Genomic DNA, 19041 nt, shown 5'->3' with positions numbered 1-19041 from the left:
CCTACACCTCCCTCGCAAACTGCCAGCGTGGAGCCGAACCAAGCCGTCTCAGAACAGACTCAGACCACTCCACTTGCGGAGGCTCCACCCACAGCAGCGGATCCAGGGGAGTTGGTTCCAACGCCACCTAGGGTCACACCACAGCCTCAGCGAGAACTGTGTGGCCCTCCGGACTTGGCTACCAGTCCCCGGCGGTCTGGCAGAGTTTCCAAGCGCCCAACTTATTTAAAGGACTACGTTGTTGGACAGGTATCACTGTTGGTCTAAGTATGGGAAATGTAACCTATATGCTTTTGTGCCTAATTGAACCATTACGCGTAGTGCTGTATATAAGGAAACCATTACGATTGTAACTAACGCCTTATCTCGGTGGGGAGGGGTGTTATGTAGTGTAGTTCACCCTGGGCCAACAGGGGGATACTGTATATAGTTTTCACTCAGGTCTGTAGATAGTTTTCACTCAGGTCCGCGGCAGTTAGTTTAGGCGGGAACTCTGGGCTGTTGTGGTTACAATGTTGACAGCCGGCTGCCTATAAATACAGGCCGGCTGAGCTGTTCGCAGTCAGTTCTATTCCAGCTTATCTTAATAAAGAGCTACTTGAAGAAATCGCTGTGCCGGCTGCTATGTCAACCCACTACTTAACAACTGCCTTCTTCTCCTGGCATAGACATCTTATATGCCCTGCTCTGCTCTGGGATCTGATCTGCCTGGGAGCTGGCTTCAGGCACCAGGCCCACTGGCAGACTTCCTCTGTGTTACAAAGATACAGTGGTACCTCGGGTTAAGTACTTAATTTGTTCTGGAGGTCCGTTCTTAACCTGAAACTGTTCTTAACCTGAAGCACCACTTTAGCTAATGGGGCCTCCCGCTGCTGCCGTGCTGCTGGAGCACGATTTCTCTTCTCATCCTGAAGCAAAGTTCTTAACCCGAGGTACTATTTGTGGGTTAGCGGAGTCTGTAACCTGAAGCGTATGTAACCCGAGGTACCACTGTATCTGCAAACATGACATGAAGGCTGGCAACATTAACCCCTGGAGGGACGCAAACCGAGTCCCCAGAAGGAGCACGTTCCAGAGAGACCGCTGGGACAAAGGGAGAGCATGAGCGGGCTTCTCTCGTTGCGATTCTTCCCTCCTCCTTTCCTGTACTGGTCTCTACAGCCACAGCAGGCGCTGTAACCTTCCGAGTTTGACTTAAGCCCCAAAGGCTCACTCGTGCATTGTCTCCCTAGACAGATGGGTGCCAGCTTCGAATATATTAAAATTGTGGGTAGAATGGGTTTTTCTTTGTCTTTTTTGACTATGATCCTCAGCCCACATTCACCCAGAGTCAGAGCTCTCAGCAATCATCCCACTCCAACACAAAGTGCAAACACTCCCAGGATATATACATATTCCTTTTATTGTGTAATTGTGATGATCTCTCTCTGGGAACTCATGCAATCCCAGTTTCAAGACCATTTCTGCCCATAAATGTTTGCAGTGGTCATAACTTCTTCATTTCTTATCAGTCCATGTCCTGCTGCTTCCTTCAGAAATCCCATAAATTTTCATGCCAGAAATGTTCTGTTGTGATTTTCTATTTGGTCCCCTTTTGTTTCATTACAGTCCAGGAGCGCCCTTCCAAATAGCAACAACAGAGAAACATTCTGGAAATATTGCAGAATAGCTACTGAAGCACAGTGGATGTGTGGATAGTCCAGCGTCAATCCACGACTAAGGCACTATTATTGCATCAATGACACATCACATTTTACACCCACAAAAAGTTGAGGGGCTCCTCAACATCCTGCAATGGAGGTTTAGGAGCTTTTCTTTAATACTGCTTCTTTTTTTCAACTTGCATATACCTCCCAAATAACCAAAATTTGAAATCCATAAAATACAAGAAGAAAAATGATTGAAAATAATACAAAAGCTGTTCCCCCCCCCAAAAAAATATGTAAAACCATAATGTATTTTTAAAGATTAAAGTATATTTAGTTACTAAAAGCCAGGGGGTGGGGGAGATCCTGCCGATTTTGAAATAAATGTCATTGGTTGTGCATCCCATTAACTAAGTTGGGGACCACAGCAAAGTCTCCATGTGCCTTCCATAGGGCACACATAGCCAAGTTGCTGGACTACAAACTCCCATCATCTCTGACTCCTGACCATGGTGGTAGGGGCTGATGGGAGTTGTAGTCCGACACCATGTCCAGGACACACCATGTCGGCTACCCCTGATGCAGAGAATCCAATTGTTAATACAAAAGATTAATGAAGCAATCCCAAAAACAATGAGCCAGAGGCCTCACAGAATTCAGAGATGCTTATATCTGAGGAAGTGTAGAGGTGGTGAGGATAAAATTTGCACCAGGGGTGGGGGGAGCGTGTTAAGTTGGTGCTTTAGTTGGAAGGAAATGCAAACAGTATGTGTGATATAACAAGTTAAAATGAGCTTTAGTAGCAAAAGTGGGAAGGGACTGTTTTCTAGGAATACGTGTGTATTTTAATAGTTGGTGGAGGCTGAACCCTTTTGATGAACAGATTGTTAATTGACACAGTTAAAGTGTTATGGTTTGTTAAGGACTCAGCTGCAGAGGAAATTCTAGGAAAGGGAAGGAAAGAGAAAATCCCAAGTTTTGTTTCTTTTCTTATTTCTGCTGATTGTGACGCCCTCTCAAAGGTTCTCTGCAAACATATCAAAACTGGCAAATGTTTTCATCTCAGTCATTCTGGTGTGGAGAGAAACTCCAACTGGGCCTGAGAGGCCGATTTCGTCTCCTCAGGAGATACTGAGGTGGGTTTCATTTCCCCCCAGATAAAAGAAAGGGAGGAGGGTCTCTCTGGAGAATGAGGCCCCTGAGAATGTGTGGAGTTCGTCTCCTGAGTCAGCATCAGAAAAAGACACACGTCCCACTTCATAGTCCAGTGTCACCCGGATCCTCTTGGGCTCCTCACTCAGGGACAGAGGAGAGGAATCAGGGGAGGTGAAGGCAAAGTACTCACCTCCTGATTTCTTCACAGCCCAGATCCCTCCCTCAGAACCTAAGTCAGTTAAGGAAGCATGCATTACTAAACGTGACCAGAAAGAGGTGAGATTACCCTTTCTCCTCACAGACTTCCTGGCAACCCCCAGAGCCCACCATTCCCCACTTTCCATAGTGACTTCCCAGAAATGTCTGCCTGCTGTGAATCCCTCACATCCCAACACGCAAGGCATGTCACTGAATCTCTCAGAATTGTCAGGCAGGTCTTGCAGTTTGGCTCCATATCTCACTCTTTTCCAATCCTCGGACAGGATGAGCCTGGGATGGGCTGTGTCTGGATCCAGAGTGACATTTGCTGTTGGGGAGAAGATGAGGGAAAGAGAAGAGAGGCAGAATCAGCCTAGAGACGCACAACCTGATCCAAGAAACACCCAGAAGAACCAGATTTCCTCTCACATAAATGGGCGTCCTCACATTTCATTCAGGATTGGGACCCTCCCTTCTTTTTGCCAGACTCACCTCAGAATAAATTCCTTCCCAGCAGGTTTTTAAATAATGCTTTTTTGTTCCTTTTTACTCAACATATTTTATTGTGTCCCTCCTGTCAATCCAGTCATGAAGCAAAACAACCCAGAAAATATTCCCTCAGCTCTTCTATGCAGTGAAGGGGAGGAGGAAGGGATGGGGGCAAGAGGAGAAAAATGATTCTCCTTTGAATCACTCGTTGTGAATTGCCCATTTGGGGCTTTCAGAGGCTTATATTGAAATCAGAGGGAAGAAATCAATGTAGGCAAGATTTGCATGCCCCAGACTTGCAGAGGTAGTTTCACCATAGTTTCACCACAGAGTAGGAAGTGGGGAGCCCAAGGGGGAAAACATAGACTGTCAGTTTCAGCTCGGACTCAGAGACAGGGACACCGGAAATAGCTGATCCGAAAAATCATAGGCTCGAGAGAGTCTGTGAGAAGCGGGAAAGAGAAAAAGAGAAAGTGGGGGGTTTGTTGTTGGAAAAGGAAGGGGCAGAGCTCAGACTTGGCAACAGCAAATTTGGGGGAACACGCCGAGGACTGAGCTCCACAATGCTTTATGTGTTTGAGCAATAAATCTGAGTTAGCTACTACCAGAGTGTCTCGCATCTGTGGGAGAGAACCCCAAGCCATTACAGTTCAGTTATTTGCTCCGAAATTTCAAATATCTTACTGTCCTGGAAATTAATCCTTTCTTTTTGCCTTCTGCTATTTAAATGCAAGAGGTCAAATCATTTCTAATTGTCCATTTTTGTATTCACAAGCCTTTTGCTTGGAATTCTTTTCCAGCCGATAAGCTTGGTGTCCAGCCTAGGGCTGGCGTCTAGCCCAAAATTAAGGAGTTGTGTTTATTTTTTCACTACTCCAGATTACATTCCTGCTTGAAAAGTTTTTGTATTCTTTACTTCATAATACTTGTTTTTCAGAGTGAGAAATCCATCTTTTAAAATATTTTCTCTGGGAGCTCTCCGTTTCTGCTGCTTAATCCATGACCAGGAGCTCCCCCCCCCCCCCGTGTTTTTTTTACTTCCTGGGCAGGGAATTATTTTGAGAAAAACAAGTGGAAGGGGGCAGCTCTCTGTGCACATGCCCTGCTGGTATTAAATCAGCATGATCTGAATCAGCAAATTAGAAGATAGCAACAAATGCAACAGGGAACACCTACTGGTATGAATGGGAAAGACTGAAGATGCTCTCTTCATAGATAAATTCAGGTACAGTGGTACCTAGGGTTACATATGCTTCAGGTTACAGATTCCGCTAACCCAGGAATAGTACCTCGGGTTAAGAACTTTGCTTCAGGATGAGAACAGAAATTGTGCTCCAGCGGCGCGGCAGCAGTGGGAGGCCCCATTAGCTAAAATGTTAGACCTTTTCTTTGTTCCTTTATCTTGGAGCATCAGAAATTGCTTCAAAGAGTCAATTAGACAGCAGTAAAATCATTTATTTTTGCCATGACAAAAAAAGGTACAGACAGGCTGATGTTCATTGCCTGCTGCCCCCGAATTCTGAGCGAGCCAGCTTTTTATACATTTGCAGAATACAATACCACCTGATTTCTTGTAAGCCGAAAGTTATGGCAACTTCCTATGTCCTTACATGGGCTTGCCCCCCCTTCCTTCCTGCAATGGCCTCACAAGCCTCTGCTTATCTCTTTACAACCTTGCAAAATTAACATTTGAGCCTGTTCCATCAATGCCAGTCTTGTTCTCCCCAGACATTCCAAAGAGAGGCCCATTTTACTGTAACATTTGAGAGAGGAGAAAATGCCTGAAAGAGTTTTTGGGATCATATAGAGAACAATATTCTAATGGTGCTTCAGGTTAAGAACAATTTCAGGTTAAGAACGGACCTCTGGAACAAATTAAGTACTTAACCCGAGGTACCACTGTAGGATTTGCTTTTTCCTGACAACCACTGTATTTGTGTGTGAGGACTACTCATCTAAATAGAATAGAGCAAACGTGCTAATTAACAGTCAAATCATGCTCAGATGTGGGCAAGACCAAAAGATCCAGCAAAAGCAAAAGGGGAACGAGAAGACTGAGGGGAACGAGAAGTACTCCTCCCTCTTAGAATAACACCAAGGAAAGGACAGACCATTTAATCCCAATGAAATACCAGCTCCCAACTCGTGCTTGAATTTGGTCCATCACAAAAGTTACCTTTCTGAGGATGTCTTCCGAATGACAGAGCATCTGAGGAAGCAAAGAGATATAAAGACTGAGAGCTAGACTTTTACACCTCAAATAATTTTGTGACAACATTTTCACTAAATGACATAATATCAATTGTTTCTTTATTTCAAGTAAAATGTTGATATAGAACCAACAATTACACATAAGAAAACTGTATGAAAAGATAATAATAAAAAATGTTAAACTGAGAAATGACAGAAACACTGCAATATCAATGTATTAAAAGAATGCAAGGGAGAGCTGTCTATAACCTTAACAGTTGTCCCAGGTAAACGGATGAAAAATCAATTATTGAAGTCAAAATTGTTAACCATAATTACAAATTAAACTTGCAGAGGAAGAATTTGCCTGACCAAACAATTAAAATTCTTTCAGATTCTTAACAAAAATTTTGGTAGAAGCAAGAATGGGGCAGAAATTCAATTTATTTTGCATTCACACTTTCTGAAACAATACAGGAACTGAAGCACAGCAATCCTTCAAAACACACACTTATCTAAATTTTGCTATGAAGTTCTCCAACCGACTGATATATTAGGAGAATCTTTGCATAAAGCTGAATATGTTAGTGAAAGTCACCCACAAAATAGAATTCTCCTACTGAAAACTGCTTGAATAATTGTATACATTAGCCAAATATCTGTTTCTTAGGAGAAATTTGCTGATGAAATACGCTGATGAATTTAGTGAGTATTAAACCAGTGTTTCCCAACCGGTGTTCCGCGGCACACTAGTGTGCCGTGAGATGTTGCCTGGTGTGCCGCGAGATGTTGCCTGGAGGGAGGCGGGCGAGGGCGTTTGCTTCCCGGAGGACTTGTGGGAAGCCGCCCCTTCCCTGGGCGACGCGCCGCCTCGCGACTCCGGAGTCAGTCCCGAGGGCTCTCGGAGGGACTCGCGAGCGATGGCGCGGCGGCTCCGGGGCGCGCTCAGCCGGGCCGCCGCGCGCCCCCGCTGCAGCTGCCCGGCGTGGAGCACGACGCGGAGCCGGCCGGGCTTGGAGGCGCCCAGGTAGAGCCGAGCCGGGCGGGGGCGGGGAGGTCTCGGTCTGCTGCGGGCGCAGGAGGGCGAGCGGGAGAGGGGGAGCCGTCGGGTCTCCTGGAAGGAAGCGAGGCGGCGGCTGAGGGGGATGCAGCCCCGTCCCCAGCAACAGGCACTCCTCGAAGTGAGGCCACAAGTCGGGGCTCGGACAGGGCCTGGAAGCAGCGGCTCCGGCTCTTGGGAGCGGAGAAGGGGACTTCGAAAGCGGCCTGGAGGAGAAAAGCCCCGATGCAGCGAGAGCGGGGAGCTTGCTGCCTTGTCCAGGCCTCCTCGCTTTGTGCCGTCCGCTGCCGGGAGCAGGACACGGGGGCTCCTCGTTCGCATGCTTTCCCGGGTGATCGGTTAGGGTTAGGGTCCCTCAGTCCCTCGCTTTGCTGCCTCCTCCCCCCCCACCCCCAAAGCTTGGAGGTTCCCCGGCAAGGGGGAGGGAGAAAAATTGAAAACTTTCACTTTCGTGCGTCCCTCCCGGCGTGACACTGCGCGCTGACGTCACGGGGCTGTAATGGTGGTGTGCCGCGAGATTTTTTTCATCAAACAAGTGTGCCTTTGCCCAAAAAAGGTTGGGAAACACTGTATTAAACCACCAATGGGACGCGGGTGGCGCTGTGGTTAAAACCTCAGCGCCTAGGACTTGCCGATCGCATGGTCGGCAGTTCAAATCCCCGCGGCGGGGTGAGCTCCCGTCTTTCGGTCCCAGCTCCTGCCCACCTAGCAGTTCGAAAGCACACTTAAGTACAAGTAGATAAATAGGTACCACTTTACAGCGGGAAGGTAAACGGCGTTTCCGTGTGCTGCGCTGGTGCTGGCTCGCCAGAGTAGCTTCGTCACGCTGGCCACGTGACCCAGAAGTATCTCCGGACAGCGCTGGCCCCCGGCCTCTTAAGCGAGATGGGCGCGCAACCCCAGAGTCGGACACGACTGGCCCGTACGGGCAGGGGTACCTTTACCCTTAAACCACCACCAAGAGAGGCTGGTGAATTTTCAAGGAGATTTAAAAAACAAAACACCACAAGAACACTCAGGAGATCATGATGGTTGCAGCGCTAGGTATGTCAGCTGCTGGTGGGAGTCTGAGGAAGAAGAGAGAACTTAGGAGATAATTCCACAGCTGGGAAACAAGGTTGAGCTGGGCGTGGAGTAATGGTGTGTTTGTTAAGAGCCGTTCTAATGCCCATCAGGATGGGAAAACACAAGTGGAGTATAAAGAACCAAAATGAAAAGGAGGTTCAGTACAACTGTGAACTGAACACTGGAACAAAAATAAATTCTGACTTTGCTCCTATTGCTGTTTGTGGCAAGAGTAAATAAAATACAGTAAGAGCCTGGCATGTTCAACTTTCAGACTAATATATTGTCCAGTGTAAAATCCTTGCAGCCACTCATTACCTTTGATTTCCTTCACCCCAACATACAGAATGGGATGTTTAGTGTGGAAATTTGAGATCCGCCTCTTCAACTTTGATAGGAAATCCATTGGATTCTTAAATGTTTCCCTTAGCTGACACCTGATGGGGAAAAATAAACATTAACCCATTCAATTGCAGAATTTCTGAGTGCAGCAAAAGAAAGCAATTGAGAAGAGGAAAGAGAATGTAGAAAGCCGAGAGGGAGACACAAAGGAATGGAGGCACAGAGGGGAGATGATTCCTCCTTACTAGGGACTCCAGAGGCAGACATCTGAGGGCCAAAGGAGCAGCCCCAGATCTCTGAATCTCCTCAGTTAAATCTACTCAAATGGAGAAATAAAATCAAGTGATACCATCCTGCTCAGAGCTTTTCAATTTTAGCTGCATTACCTACAATGTGGAGGGGGAAAAGATGATTGCTGCTGTTGGCAAAAGTGATATCTTTCTTCTATCCTCTTATCATGACCCCGTGTGACACCTTGAAGTTACGTATTGCAGCTGAGATATTTTCAGGAACATGGCACACACCTCAACTCCTGCTCCCTTGTTGGGACCTTTCACCACATCCTAAGAGCCTGGAGGGGCAGGTTTTATTTCCTGTCCTCCTGGACCTTTCCCAGTTTCACAGAGTGATATTAATGGAAATGAGCAGGATTCACTTACCTCTGCAAGGTGCTTCTCACATCCTAGAAAGGAAAAGAGGGAAAGAAGAATGGGATTCACTGCCTACCACAGGGCCTATAATGAAGACCCATCAGACCCCGGAAGGGATGCCCTCTGGCCCTCTGGGTGAGTCTGCCTAGCAAACTCCAAATTTTTGGATAGGAATGGATTTATCTAGGGGTCAGCAACCTTTTTCAGCCATGAGCTGGTCCACCGTCCCTCAGACCGTGTGGTGGGCCAGACTATATGGGGGGCGGGTAATGAATGAATTCCTATGACCCACAAATAACCCAGACATGCATTTTAAATAAAAGCACACATTCTACTCATGTAAAAACACGCTGATTCCTGGACTATCCGTGGGCCGGATTGAGAAGGCGATTGGGCCGCATCCGGCCCGCGGGCCTTAGGCTGCCTGTGAGCAGAATCAGAACTTACAGGGTTAAACATCTCTGCATTCTGAGGTGTGGTTTTGTTCACATACAGGAATCTTTCTTTGTGTGTGAGTTACTTTCACTTTTAGCTGCTGAGCCGAGGAGATGTCCACTCGATCTCCTGGCTGATTTATGATGTTTTTCTGTGCAATGATTAAAGCCTTCTTGGATTAGCAAGAAGCCTGCGTACAGACTATGATTTATTGCACCCACACAAAGGCACAAACCACTGCTGCGATACTCTGCTTGGAGCCACGAAGAGATCTTAAGTCTCAGAGGGTCACAGGGAAGTGTGCCGGATGCCATTACATCTTCAGACTGCCTACCCCTGGATTAATCTATCATTTCAATTTCTCTCAGTTTTTATCTTTCTGATCTTAAGTTTAGTTCTCCAGATTAGTTTCTGATTATTATTTTTTAAAACCGGATGAAAATTCATGGGATCTTCTCCTCTGTTTTTCAAGGTATCCATAGTATATTGGCCACAGGAGAAATTATGAATAATGGTTCCAACTGAAAGAGTTTCATTTCCAGTTTCTGAGATATCCTTAAATTTAACCACGTGAGCTGGGCAGCTTCATACTATTAAGCTAAATTAGGTACTGCCAGTCCTCCTTTCTGCATAGGAGTCCGCACTGGAATAGTATCCACTCTCAGGTGTTTCCTTTGCCAAACAAAATTGCCAAATAAAGTGCTGGTTTTGACCTATAAAGCCTTAAATGGCTCAGGGCCACAATACCTCAAGGACCGCTTCTTTCCATATGAACCCACCCAGACCCTGACATCATCTTCTGAGGCCCTTATTCATGTGTCCCCTCCACGAGAGGTCCAGAGAGTGGCCACATGAGAACAATATTTATATTTTTTTGTGTTTTTATATTTTTATATATTGTAATTTTATCCTGTGAACCACCCTGAGACCTCCAGGTATAGGGAGGAATATAAATTTAATAAATAAACAAATAGTTGTCCAAGCATCTTTTTCCCCCCTCTGGAGCTTTCCCTGCAAAAATCTGCTCTTTAAAGCTGAATCAAAGCAAACGGCAATCCACAGAAGAACTGAATTGCCGTTTGTTGCACTCGGCATTAAAGAGTGAGTTTTTGTGGGGAAGTTCTGTGGGGGGAAGAAAAGAGCACTTTGGCACAGCCTGGAAAGAGCGAGGCAAAAGGTAAGTGTGGTTAAACCATTAGAGAGGAACTTTGCGCTGTTCCTGCCACAGTCTCACCTGCAGGAGTTCACTCGCTGGCTGCTGACTCTTCTCCTCCATCTCCCGGATGCTCCTTTCAAGAGAGGAGAGTTTCTCTGAGAGTCTAGCCAGCTGCTCCTCCCTTCTTCTTGTGATCTCCTTCTCCATCTCTTCTATTTCATTCAGCAGACGCTTTTCTTCTTCTTCCAGAAACTGGTGCAGTTGTCTGAACCTCTCCAGTGTATTCTGCCTCTCAGTTTCTGTTAATTTCTGCAAGAACCAGGAAGAAAGAGGAAAAGAGGAAGGCAGAGTGTTTTGAAACAATTTTATGGTAAATCACTCAGCAATGGGGCTACATCATTGTTAAGTTGTGGGCGAACATATTAGACGACACAGCGATTCTACAAACAGCTCTTGTTTATTCAGAGGCCAGAACAGAACTGAACTGAAGAGCTCAGTCAGCCTGCTTATATAGAGCTCCAGTACAACGTAGCTGTAACAATTTTCTAAAACTATCCAATCACTGAACGTCACTTTCGATCCTTCATTTGCATAACTATCTACAGTATCCCCCTGCTGGCCCAGGGTGAGAACTTCAGTACATAACAATCCTGACTTGGTCCTTCAAATACTTGTCCCCTTTGGAGTAATGGTGACACTTACAAGCAGGTTGTTGCTTTCATTTCCCATGTTTGCTTCGTAAGCCAGAATTTTCTCTCTCTCTTTCCTCAGATGCTCCAGGTGACGACAGATGATTGTCTGAAGAGGAAACAAAATCTAAGATTTGATTAGGGCTGCAGGCCGTAATTAATATTATGCTTACTTCTAGTACCTGGGCCCTACTATTCAATTTTTGCTTAATAATTGCTCCGGGAGTTTCTAGGGTTTTTTGATGTACACTAAAAAAAATCTAAAGCACGAGAACTTCCATTTCTTTATTCTTACTTCATCATTATGATTACATTACACAGGAACCCTTTAGCGTAAGTGCAGAAAAACAGTGCTTTTAAAAACAAAAACACATTTTAAAAAGTTGCTTTGTAAGCAGAACAAAGTTTTTGTTCTGTTTTAGATAGCACAGAAATGAGGCCCAATTTCTGATTCTCATGAATGTACAGATTAGCAATTTATTACGTTTGCTTTACAGCAACATTAAGAGCGGTGTTGTGTATTGAGTCAAAGGATTTTATATCTGTATTAGTATTGTCTGTATTTGCATTAGGGTAAAGTAACTGCCTTTTGGTTCCAGAGGGTACAGCTACTATTGGTTCATTTAAGCTGCTGTATTTGGATCCTCTGTCTTATTGGTTCCCTCCAAAAGGCAGGACTGTGATTGCCTGATATTGTTCCCTCCAAAATGTATCCTTTCTTGCTAGTTCCCTGTCCCTATAAATGTAGCTTTCCTCTCCCCAGTCTTTAGTCTTGTTGCTTTAATAAAGAAGTGTTACTAGAGAACTGTCTCCAGCATGTTATATCAAGAGAGCTGAAATCACAAACCCCACGTCACAACAACTGGCAACAAAGGTGGGATCCGGAATGCTGAGGAGCGGTTAAACGCAGCCCTGCCTCAGTCCGGATTGCAGCTAAGAACAAGACTCACTGGCCAGCTGAGAAGACGACCCTGCCCACAGGACAATGGAGAGTCCAAGGGTATTGGAGCCCTTCCAGCCATCAGAGCCCCACACGTGGGAAGACTACGTCGAACGCTTCGAGTTCTTCGCAGAGGCTCAAGGGATCACCGATGCCAGCAAAAGAAGGGCCACATTCCTGAGCTACTGTGGGCCTGAGACCTTCAAGCTGGCCAAGGCATTGCTTGCTCCAGCGAAGCTAAGTGAGACATCTCTCAAAGATATTCTTGCCTGCCTAACAAGCCACTTGGCGCCTACTGAGACCAAGATGGCTCTGCGGATGGAGTTTCATAAGAGGCAGCAGCATGCTGGGGAGCCTGTATCTGCATTTCTGGCTGAACTGCGGAAGCTCGCTCAGCACTGCGACTTCCAAAATCTGGAAGAGACTCTCCTGGATCGGTTTATCGGTGGTCTGAGCAGCAAGAAAGCCAGAAGACGCATCGTGGCTAAAGAAGAGGTTACCCTTGCTTCAGCCTTGAAGGAGGCAACCACCACGGAGAATTATGAAAGAGAGGAGCTTGATGCCAGTTGCAAGGCCCCTAAGCCACAGATAGAAGTTGTGCATGCCATGGACGAGCTAGAGGCTACTCCGAGCCAGAGCCCAGTCCCTGGGGTCGAGTCAGTGTGTCAGGCCTGCACAGTGCACAAAGATCACCGAGGCAGGTGCCCAGGTTGTGGCGGAAACCATGAGCAGAAGAGTTGTCGTTTCCGAGATGCTATGTGCCGGACGTGTGGGAAGACAGGTCACATCGCCAGGGTCTGTAGATCGGCGGCGTTGGGAGCGACAGGAGCACCTAGACCGGAGCATCGCAGACCGCCCACAGCAACCCATTTTCTAAAGGACTGCCACTACGTAACGGAGATCAACGGGAGGGTCGTGCAGTTCCCAGCGCAAGGCAAGGCACACGTCAAGGTGAAGATTGAGGGTCAGCAGTGCGACATGGAGGTGGACTCTGGATCTGGATTCACTATCGTGTCGGACCAGACCGCGAGGACATTCTTCCCCAGGGGTAAGTTGCCCCCTCTGGAGCCCTTCCCGGCAACCTTGCAGTCATACTCAGCGGGCCGCATCCATGTTATGGGAATGTGTGCCGTGAGAGTACAGTTCCGGGACAAACAGGCTGTACTCAAACTGGTGATTGCGAAGGGCAGTCGCCCCAGTCTCCTGGGCACTGACTGGTTCCCCGCCCTGGGACTGAGTATATCAGGGCTTAATTCAATCCAAACCTGCCCTGAGATGAGCGAGGCATTATGCAAAGAATTTGCTGGTCTCTTTAATGGAAAACTGGGTTGTTATAAAGGGCCCCCAGTTGACTTCGAGTTGGACCCTGGGGTGGCCCCAATCCGACTCAAACCAAGGCGAGTGCCATTTGCACTGCAACCCAAGATTGAAGCAGAGCTGGATAAATTGGTCAAGCAGGGAGTTCTCTCACCCGTGGACTCTGCTAAGTGGGAGACTCCAATCGTCACGCCCCTTAAAGCAAATGGGGAAGTCAGGATCTGTGCAGATTACAAATGCACTATCAATAAGGCACTCAGGGGAAACTCATACCCCATTCCAGTCGTATCACATCTGTTGGCTAAACTGGCTGGGGGCAAGGTGTTCGCCAAAATTGACCTGGCACAAGCTTACCAACAGCTGCCAGTAACCCCACAATCAGCGGAAGCACAGACTATTGTCACACATAAAGGGGCGTTCAGAGTTAACAGATTACAATTTGGAGTTTGTGTGGCCCCAGGGATTTTTCAAGGGCTCATGGAACGCCTGTTAAGAGGTCTGCCGGGGGTCTTGCCATTTTTTGATGACGTTTTGATTGCTGGAAAAGACCCACAGGAACTGGTTGCGCGTGTTCGTGCAGTGTTGCTCAAGTTCAAGGAGGTGGGGTTGCAACTGAAAAAGGAAAAATGCAGTTTTGGGGTGCCAACTGTGGATTTCTTGGGGTTTAAAATTGATGCATCAGGCATCCACCCCACAGATGCTAAGATTAAGGCCATCATCGAGGCGCCACGACCACAGAACAAGACGGAGTTGCAGTCATTCCTGGGACTTATTAACTTTTATCATTCGTTCTTACCCCAGAAAGCTTCGGTAGCTGAACCATTACATAGACTGTTGCAGAAAAAGAATGTGTGGCGATGGGGGCAGGGGCAGCAGAAGGCTTTTGACTCCTTGCGAGGAATGCTGAGTAGCAGGAGCGTCCTTGCTCATTATGACGAGTCAAAGCCTCTGGTCCTGGCATGTGATGCCTCTCAATACGGCCTGGGGGCGGTGCTAAGTCATAGGGAACCGGATGGGTCGGAAAAGCCCATCTCTTTCTATTCCCGTACGTTGTCGCCCACGGAGCGCAACTATGCTCAAATTGACAAAGAGGCGCTTGCAATTGTGGCAGGAATCAAAAAGTTCCATGATTATGTGTACGGTCGCCATTTCTACATTGAAACAGACCACAAGCCACTGTTAGGGTTGTTCAACCCGAACAAACAAACGCCACAAATTCTCTCCCCCAGAATGTTACGTTGGTCTATATTCCTGAACGGGTTCCAGTACACCTTGACCCATGTGCCGGGAAAACGGTTGTGCCACGCTGATGCGCTGAGTCGATTGCCCCTTCCTGGCGGGAGCACTGAGGATCCTGCTCCAGCGGAGCACATAATGATGCTGGAAACACTTCCGGGGGCTCCTGTAACGGCTACTGATATAGCTGAGAAAACAAGGAAAGATGCTGTTCTCTCCCGTGTGCTCACTTGGGTGGGGAGGGGGTGGCCAGGTGGTCCGCATGAAGACAAATTCAGGCCTTATGCGACTAGGCAGCACGAGTTGTCCATGCATAAGGGTTGTCTCTTGTGGGGAGATAGGGTGATCATCCCAGCACCACTGAGAAACAGGGTTCTTGAGACGCTTCACATGGGACACCCGGGAATGGTCAGGATGAAGTCGCTAGCCCGATGTTATGTGTGGTGGCCTGGAATGGACCAGAACATAGAACAATGGGTACGAACATGCAAGGCATGCCAAGAGGTGCGGCCAGAAGTGGCCAGAGCACCAGTCCACTGGTGGGAGCAGTCCAGATCTCCCTGGAGCCGGCTGCACTTAGATTTTGCTGGGCCATTCCAAGGAAAGGTCTTTTTGGTTATCGTTGATGCAGATTCCAAATGGTTAGAAGTGGCGATGGTCCCTAGCATGGCATCAGCTGCCGTAATCAAGGTGTTGAGGCAGCTGTTTGCAACCCATGGGTTACCTGAGACCATTGTATCAGATAATGGGGCAGCTTTTGTATCCCAAGAATTCAGGGCATTCTTGGCTGATAACTTCATAAGAGGGGTCACATCCGCACCCTTTCACCCATCCTCCAATGGGCAGGCTGAGCGCATGGTAAGAACAGCCAAAGAATCCATTGCGCGCTTAATGGAGGGTAACTGGTCAGCTCGCATCGCGCGAATGTTATTTTTGCAGCATGCGACACCGTGTACCGCGACGGGCAAGTCACCAGCTGAGCTGCTCTTGGGTAGGAGACTGGTAACGGTGCTGGATTATGTCCACCCGGATAAAATGCCAAACCGTAATTCAAGAGCAACCCCCCAGGCTGAGACTGACACAACAAGGTATCTCGCCCCTGAAGATCTGGTCTGGGTGAGGAACTATTCACGAGGTTCGCGGTGGCTGGCTGGTGTGGTCACCCGGGCTAGTGGACCTGTGTCCTATTATGTGACCTTGGAAAATGGGCAAGTGTGGAAGAGACATATAGATCAGCTGAGGCGCCGGGCGCTCAGCAGGGAGGAGCCAGATAATTCATCCCTGGCTAACGACGCAGAGCTGCAAGACCAGAGTGAAAATGGCCCAGAGGTGCAGTCACCAGGGGCTTTAACAAATGAACCAGGGTCTGCTAGTACAGAGGTACAGATAGGGGACCCTGAGATGTCTGGGACTCCATCTGTTCCTGACGAAACCCCTAGAGCAGCCCCTCTACCACAGGTAACACCCAATCCAGAACCTGCAACACCTGTTGTCAGGAGATCAAGTAGAAGTTGTAGGACCCCACAGTACCTGAGAGATTACGTCTGCTGTGCTCACTAGGGGGGGAGGGGTGTTGTGTATTGAGTCAAAGGATTTTATATCTGTATTAGTATTGTCTGTATTTGCATTAGGGTAAAGTAACTGCCTTTTGGTTCCAGAGGGTACAGAGGGTACATTGGTTCATTTAAGCTGCTGTATTTGGATCCTCTGTCTTATTGGTTCCCTCCAAAAGGCAGGACTGTGATTGCCTGATATTGTTCCCTCCAAAATGTATCCTTTCTTGCTAGTTCCCTGTCCCTATAAATGTAGCTTTCCTCTCCCCAGTCTTTAGTCTTGTTGCTTTAATAAAGAAGTGTTACTAGAGAACTGTCTCCAGCATGTTATATCAAGAGAGCTCAAATCACAAACCCCACGTCACAACAAGCACATAAGTACTTAATTTGTTCCGGTGCTCTGTTCTTAACCGGAAACTGTTCTTAACCTGAGGTACCACTTTAGCTAATGGGGCCTCCCGCTGCCACTGCACAATTTCTATTCCCATTCTGAAGCAAAGTTCTTAACCCAAGGTACTATTTCTGGGTTAGCGGAGTCTGTCACCTGAAGCGTATGTAACACGAGGTACCACTGTATATACACTGAAAAGGAGATGAAAGGATTGTGTTGGCAAGTATCAAAATGACTTCCTACCTTGTATTCCTGGGCAGCCTCTTCCTTGAGAACCACAATGTGAGATTTATGTTCTGGGGATCGCTCACAAACGAAACACACCAATTCTTCATCTTCTTTGCAGAAGAGGTGGAGTTTTTCCTTGTGTCCCTTACACAGATCCTTTCCCCCTTTATTTGGTGGCAGGAGTTTAATTTTTTCCACGATATTGGCCAGCTGCCAATTGGGGCGGAAACTCCCTCTCTGCATCCGGGCTTTGCAGACGGGACACTCCAAGTCCCCCACCTGCATTGGTTCCCATGTGTCACAATACTTTACAATGCAGTCCCGGCAGAAGTTGTGGCCACAGTCCAAGGTCACAGGGTCTGTCAGATACTCCATGCAGATGGGGCATGTGGCTTCTTTTCTGACATCCGTGGATGAGGATGAGGCCATGATAGAGGAAGAGTCTGTGGCTTTGTTGAGATGAGAGGCAGCAGGATGGGAATGAACGCAGGAGGGGAACAAATACCTGTAAGGTAAAAACTATTCAGTATTAATCGTTTCCACATCCTTCCAGTAAAACTAACTCTGCATTTCACTTTCTTATGAAACGTATCGTCCATAATTGGTCCTGTTATACAATTTTCAAGGTACATGCAGATAATAGGCACATACTCACCACAGAAAACCAAACCTCCGGCCTTCAAAAAATTAGGAAATATTCCCTGAAAAACTAGTCACTTTACTTGAGTGTATAAAATTTAGACAGTTCACAAAGCAAGAGCAAGTCCATCTTTAGCCTCCAGCTGAACTGTGGGACCCCTCCATATATCTAGCAGAAAGTTCTTGGTAAAATCATTCTTCCACAGCCTGACAAAGCTTTATACTTTCAAATCACTGTATTTGAAAAGGGGCCAGTCTGTGTCAATAAACTCTAACACCAAGGTCTTCACTATTTCAAAAGGATGCTCTGGCAAGCCCCAGAAAAACAATTAGCATGTATTATTCAAATCTCTGAGTGGCAGATTTGTAAACATGTTGGACAAACATATTATTCTGAGCATGGCCTGATTTACAAGTGCAACCCTTTTCTGTGTCATTTCTACAGGCAAGACCCCGTCCACATCATCCCACACGATGACAGAGTGCATGCAAAACTGTCCCCATTCTGGGCCCAAAACAGTGTGTGCACGGTCACGTGTCAATTGAACATACGCAAAATGCTTGGTACAGTGGTACCTCGGGTTAAGAACTTAATTTGTTCTGGAGGTCCGTTCTTAACCTGAAACTGTTCTTTTTAAAAAAAAAAAAGATATTTATTAAGATTTTCAAAATATTACAAAATGAAAAAACAAAAAACAAAAATACAAAATAAAAGTAGTTAAAAACAACTCAATCTTTCCGTTACTTATCTTTCATTTGCTTATTTCCTGGATCTCCTCGCACCTCCCTTTTTTGTATTCCAATTCAGTTTGTTAGTTCAGCAAATCCTTCCCCTCTTTGTTTATCCTAGTCTTTAATTTTAAAATGTTGTGACATTAAATTTTTACCTGTTAATAATCCATTTTTCATATTCCCTTATAGTATTACAGCTAAAAACCACTTAATTTCTATCCAACATCATTCTAACATTCATTAATTTTGCAATATTTCTGTAAATAGTCTTTAAACTTTTTCCAGTCTTCTTCCACCGACTCTTCTCCCTGATCTCGGATTCTGCCAGTCATTTCTGCCAATTCCATATAGTCCATCACCTTCATCTGCCATTCTTCCAGAGTGGGTAGGTCTTGTGTCTTCCAGTACTTTGCAATAAGTATTCTTGCTGCTGTTGTGGCATACATAAAGAAAGTTCTATCCTTCTTTGGCACCAATTGACCGACTATGCCCAGGAGAAAGGCCTCTGGTTTCTTCAGGAAGGTATATTTAAATACCTTTTTCATTTCATTATATATCATCTCCCAGAAAGTCTTAATCCTTGGGCACGTCCACCAAAGGTGAAAGAATGTACCTTCAGTTTCCTTACATTTCCAACATTTATTATCGGGCAAGTGATAGATTTTTGCAAGCTTGACTGGTGTCATGTACCACCTGTATATCATTTTCATAATATTCTCTCTTAAAGCATTACATGCCGTAAACATCATGCCTGTGGTCCATAACTGTTCCCAGTCAGCCATCATAATATTATGTCCAACATCTTGTGTCCATTTAATCATAGCAGATTTCACAGTTTCATCCTGAGTATTCCATTTCAACAGCAAGTTATACATCCTTGACAAAATCTTAGTTTTGGGATCTAACAGTTCTGTTTCCAATTTTGATTTT

General features: G+C 46.3%; 2 protein-coding genes across 5 annotated transcripts in view; one reads left to right on the top strand and one right to left on the bottom strand.

Annotated features, from left to right (window-relative positions):
• Positions 1-2767: 2767 nt before the first annotated feature.
• LOC308580688 (tripartite motif-containing protein 10-like) overlaps positions 2768-19041 on the bottom strand; it is a gene marked incomplete at its 3' end in the record, with an annotated part of 35259 nt that continues 18985 nt past the window's right edge. For 3 of the 4 annotated variants that reach the window (XM_081182707.1, XM_081182706.1, XM_081182705.1), the window contains 7 exons: positions 16756-17245; positions 11089-11184; positions 10465-10695; positions 8805-8827; positions 8122-8240; positions 5665-5697; positions 2768-3327 (listed from right to left, as the gene is read on the bottom strand). In XM_081182707.1, the coding sequence (XP_081038833.1) occupies positions 2768-3327; positions 5665-5697; positions 8122-8240; positions 8805-8827; positions 10465-10695; positions 11089-11184; positions 16756-17169 (1476 nt within the window). In that variant the 5' untranslated portion in view covers positions 17170-17245. Of the gene's footprint in view, positions 3328-5664; positions 5698-8121; positions 8241-8804; positions 8828-10464; positions 10696-11088; positions 11185-16755; positions 17246-18266; positions 18623-19041 lie in introns of those variants that run through there. The other variant, XM_081182708.1, reaches the window with a different exon arrangement.
• Positions 13043-19041, top strand: part of LOC308580783 (tripartite motif-containing protein 10-like) — a 109698-nt gene continuing 103699 nt past the window's right edge. Inside the window, exon 1 of the mRNA XM_081182949.1 lies at positions 13043-13063. The gene's annotated coding sequence lies outside the window, so the exon portion shown is untranslated. The remainder of the gene's footprint in view (positions 13064-19041) is intronic.

The sequence above is a fragment of the Podarcis bocagei genome (genome assembly GCF_964188305.1).
Source record: "Podarcis bocagei genome assembly, chromosome: 2".
NCBI lineage: Eukaryota > Metazoa > Chordata > Lepidosauria > Squamata > Lacertidae > Podarcis > Podarcis bocagei.
This window is presented reverse-complemented; position numbering and strand designations above follow the sequence as displayed.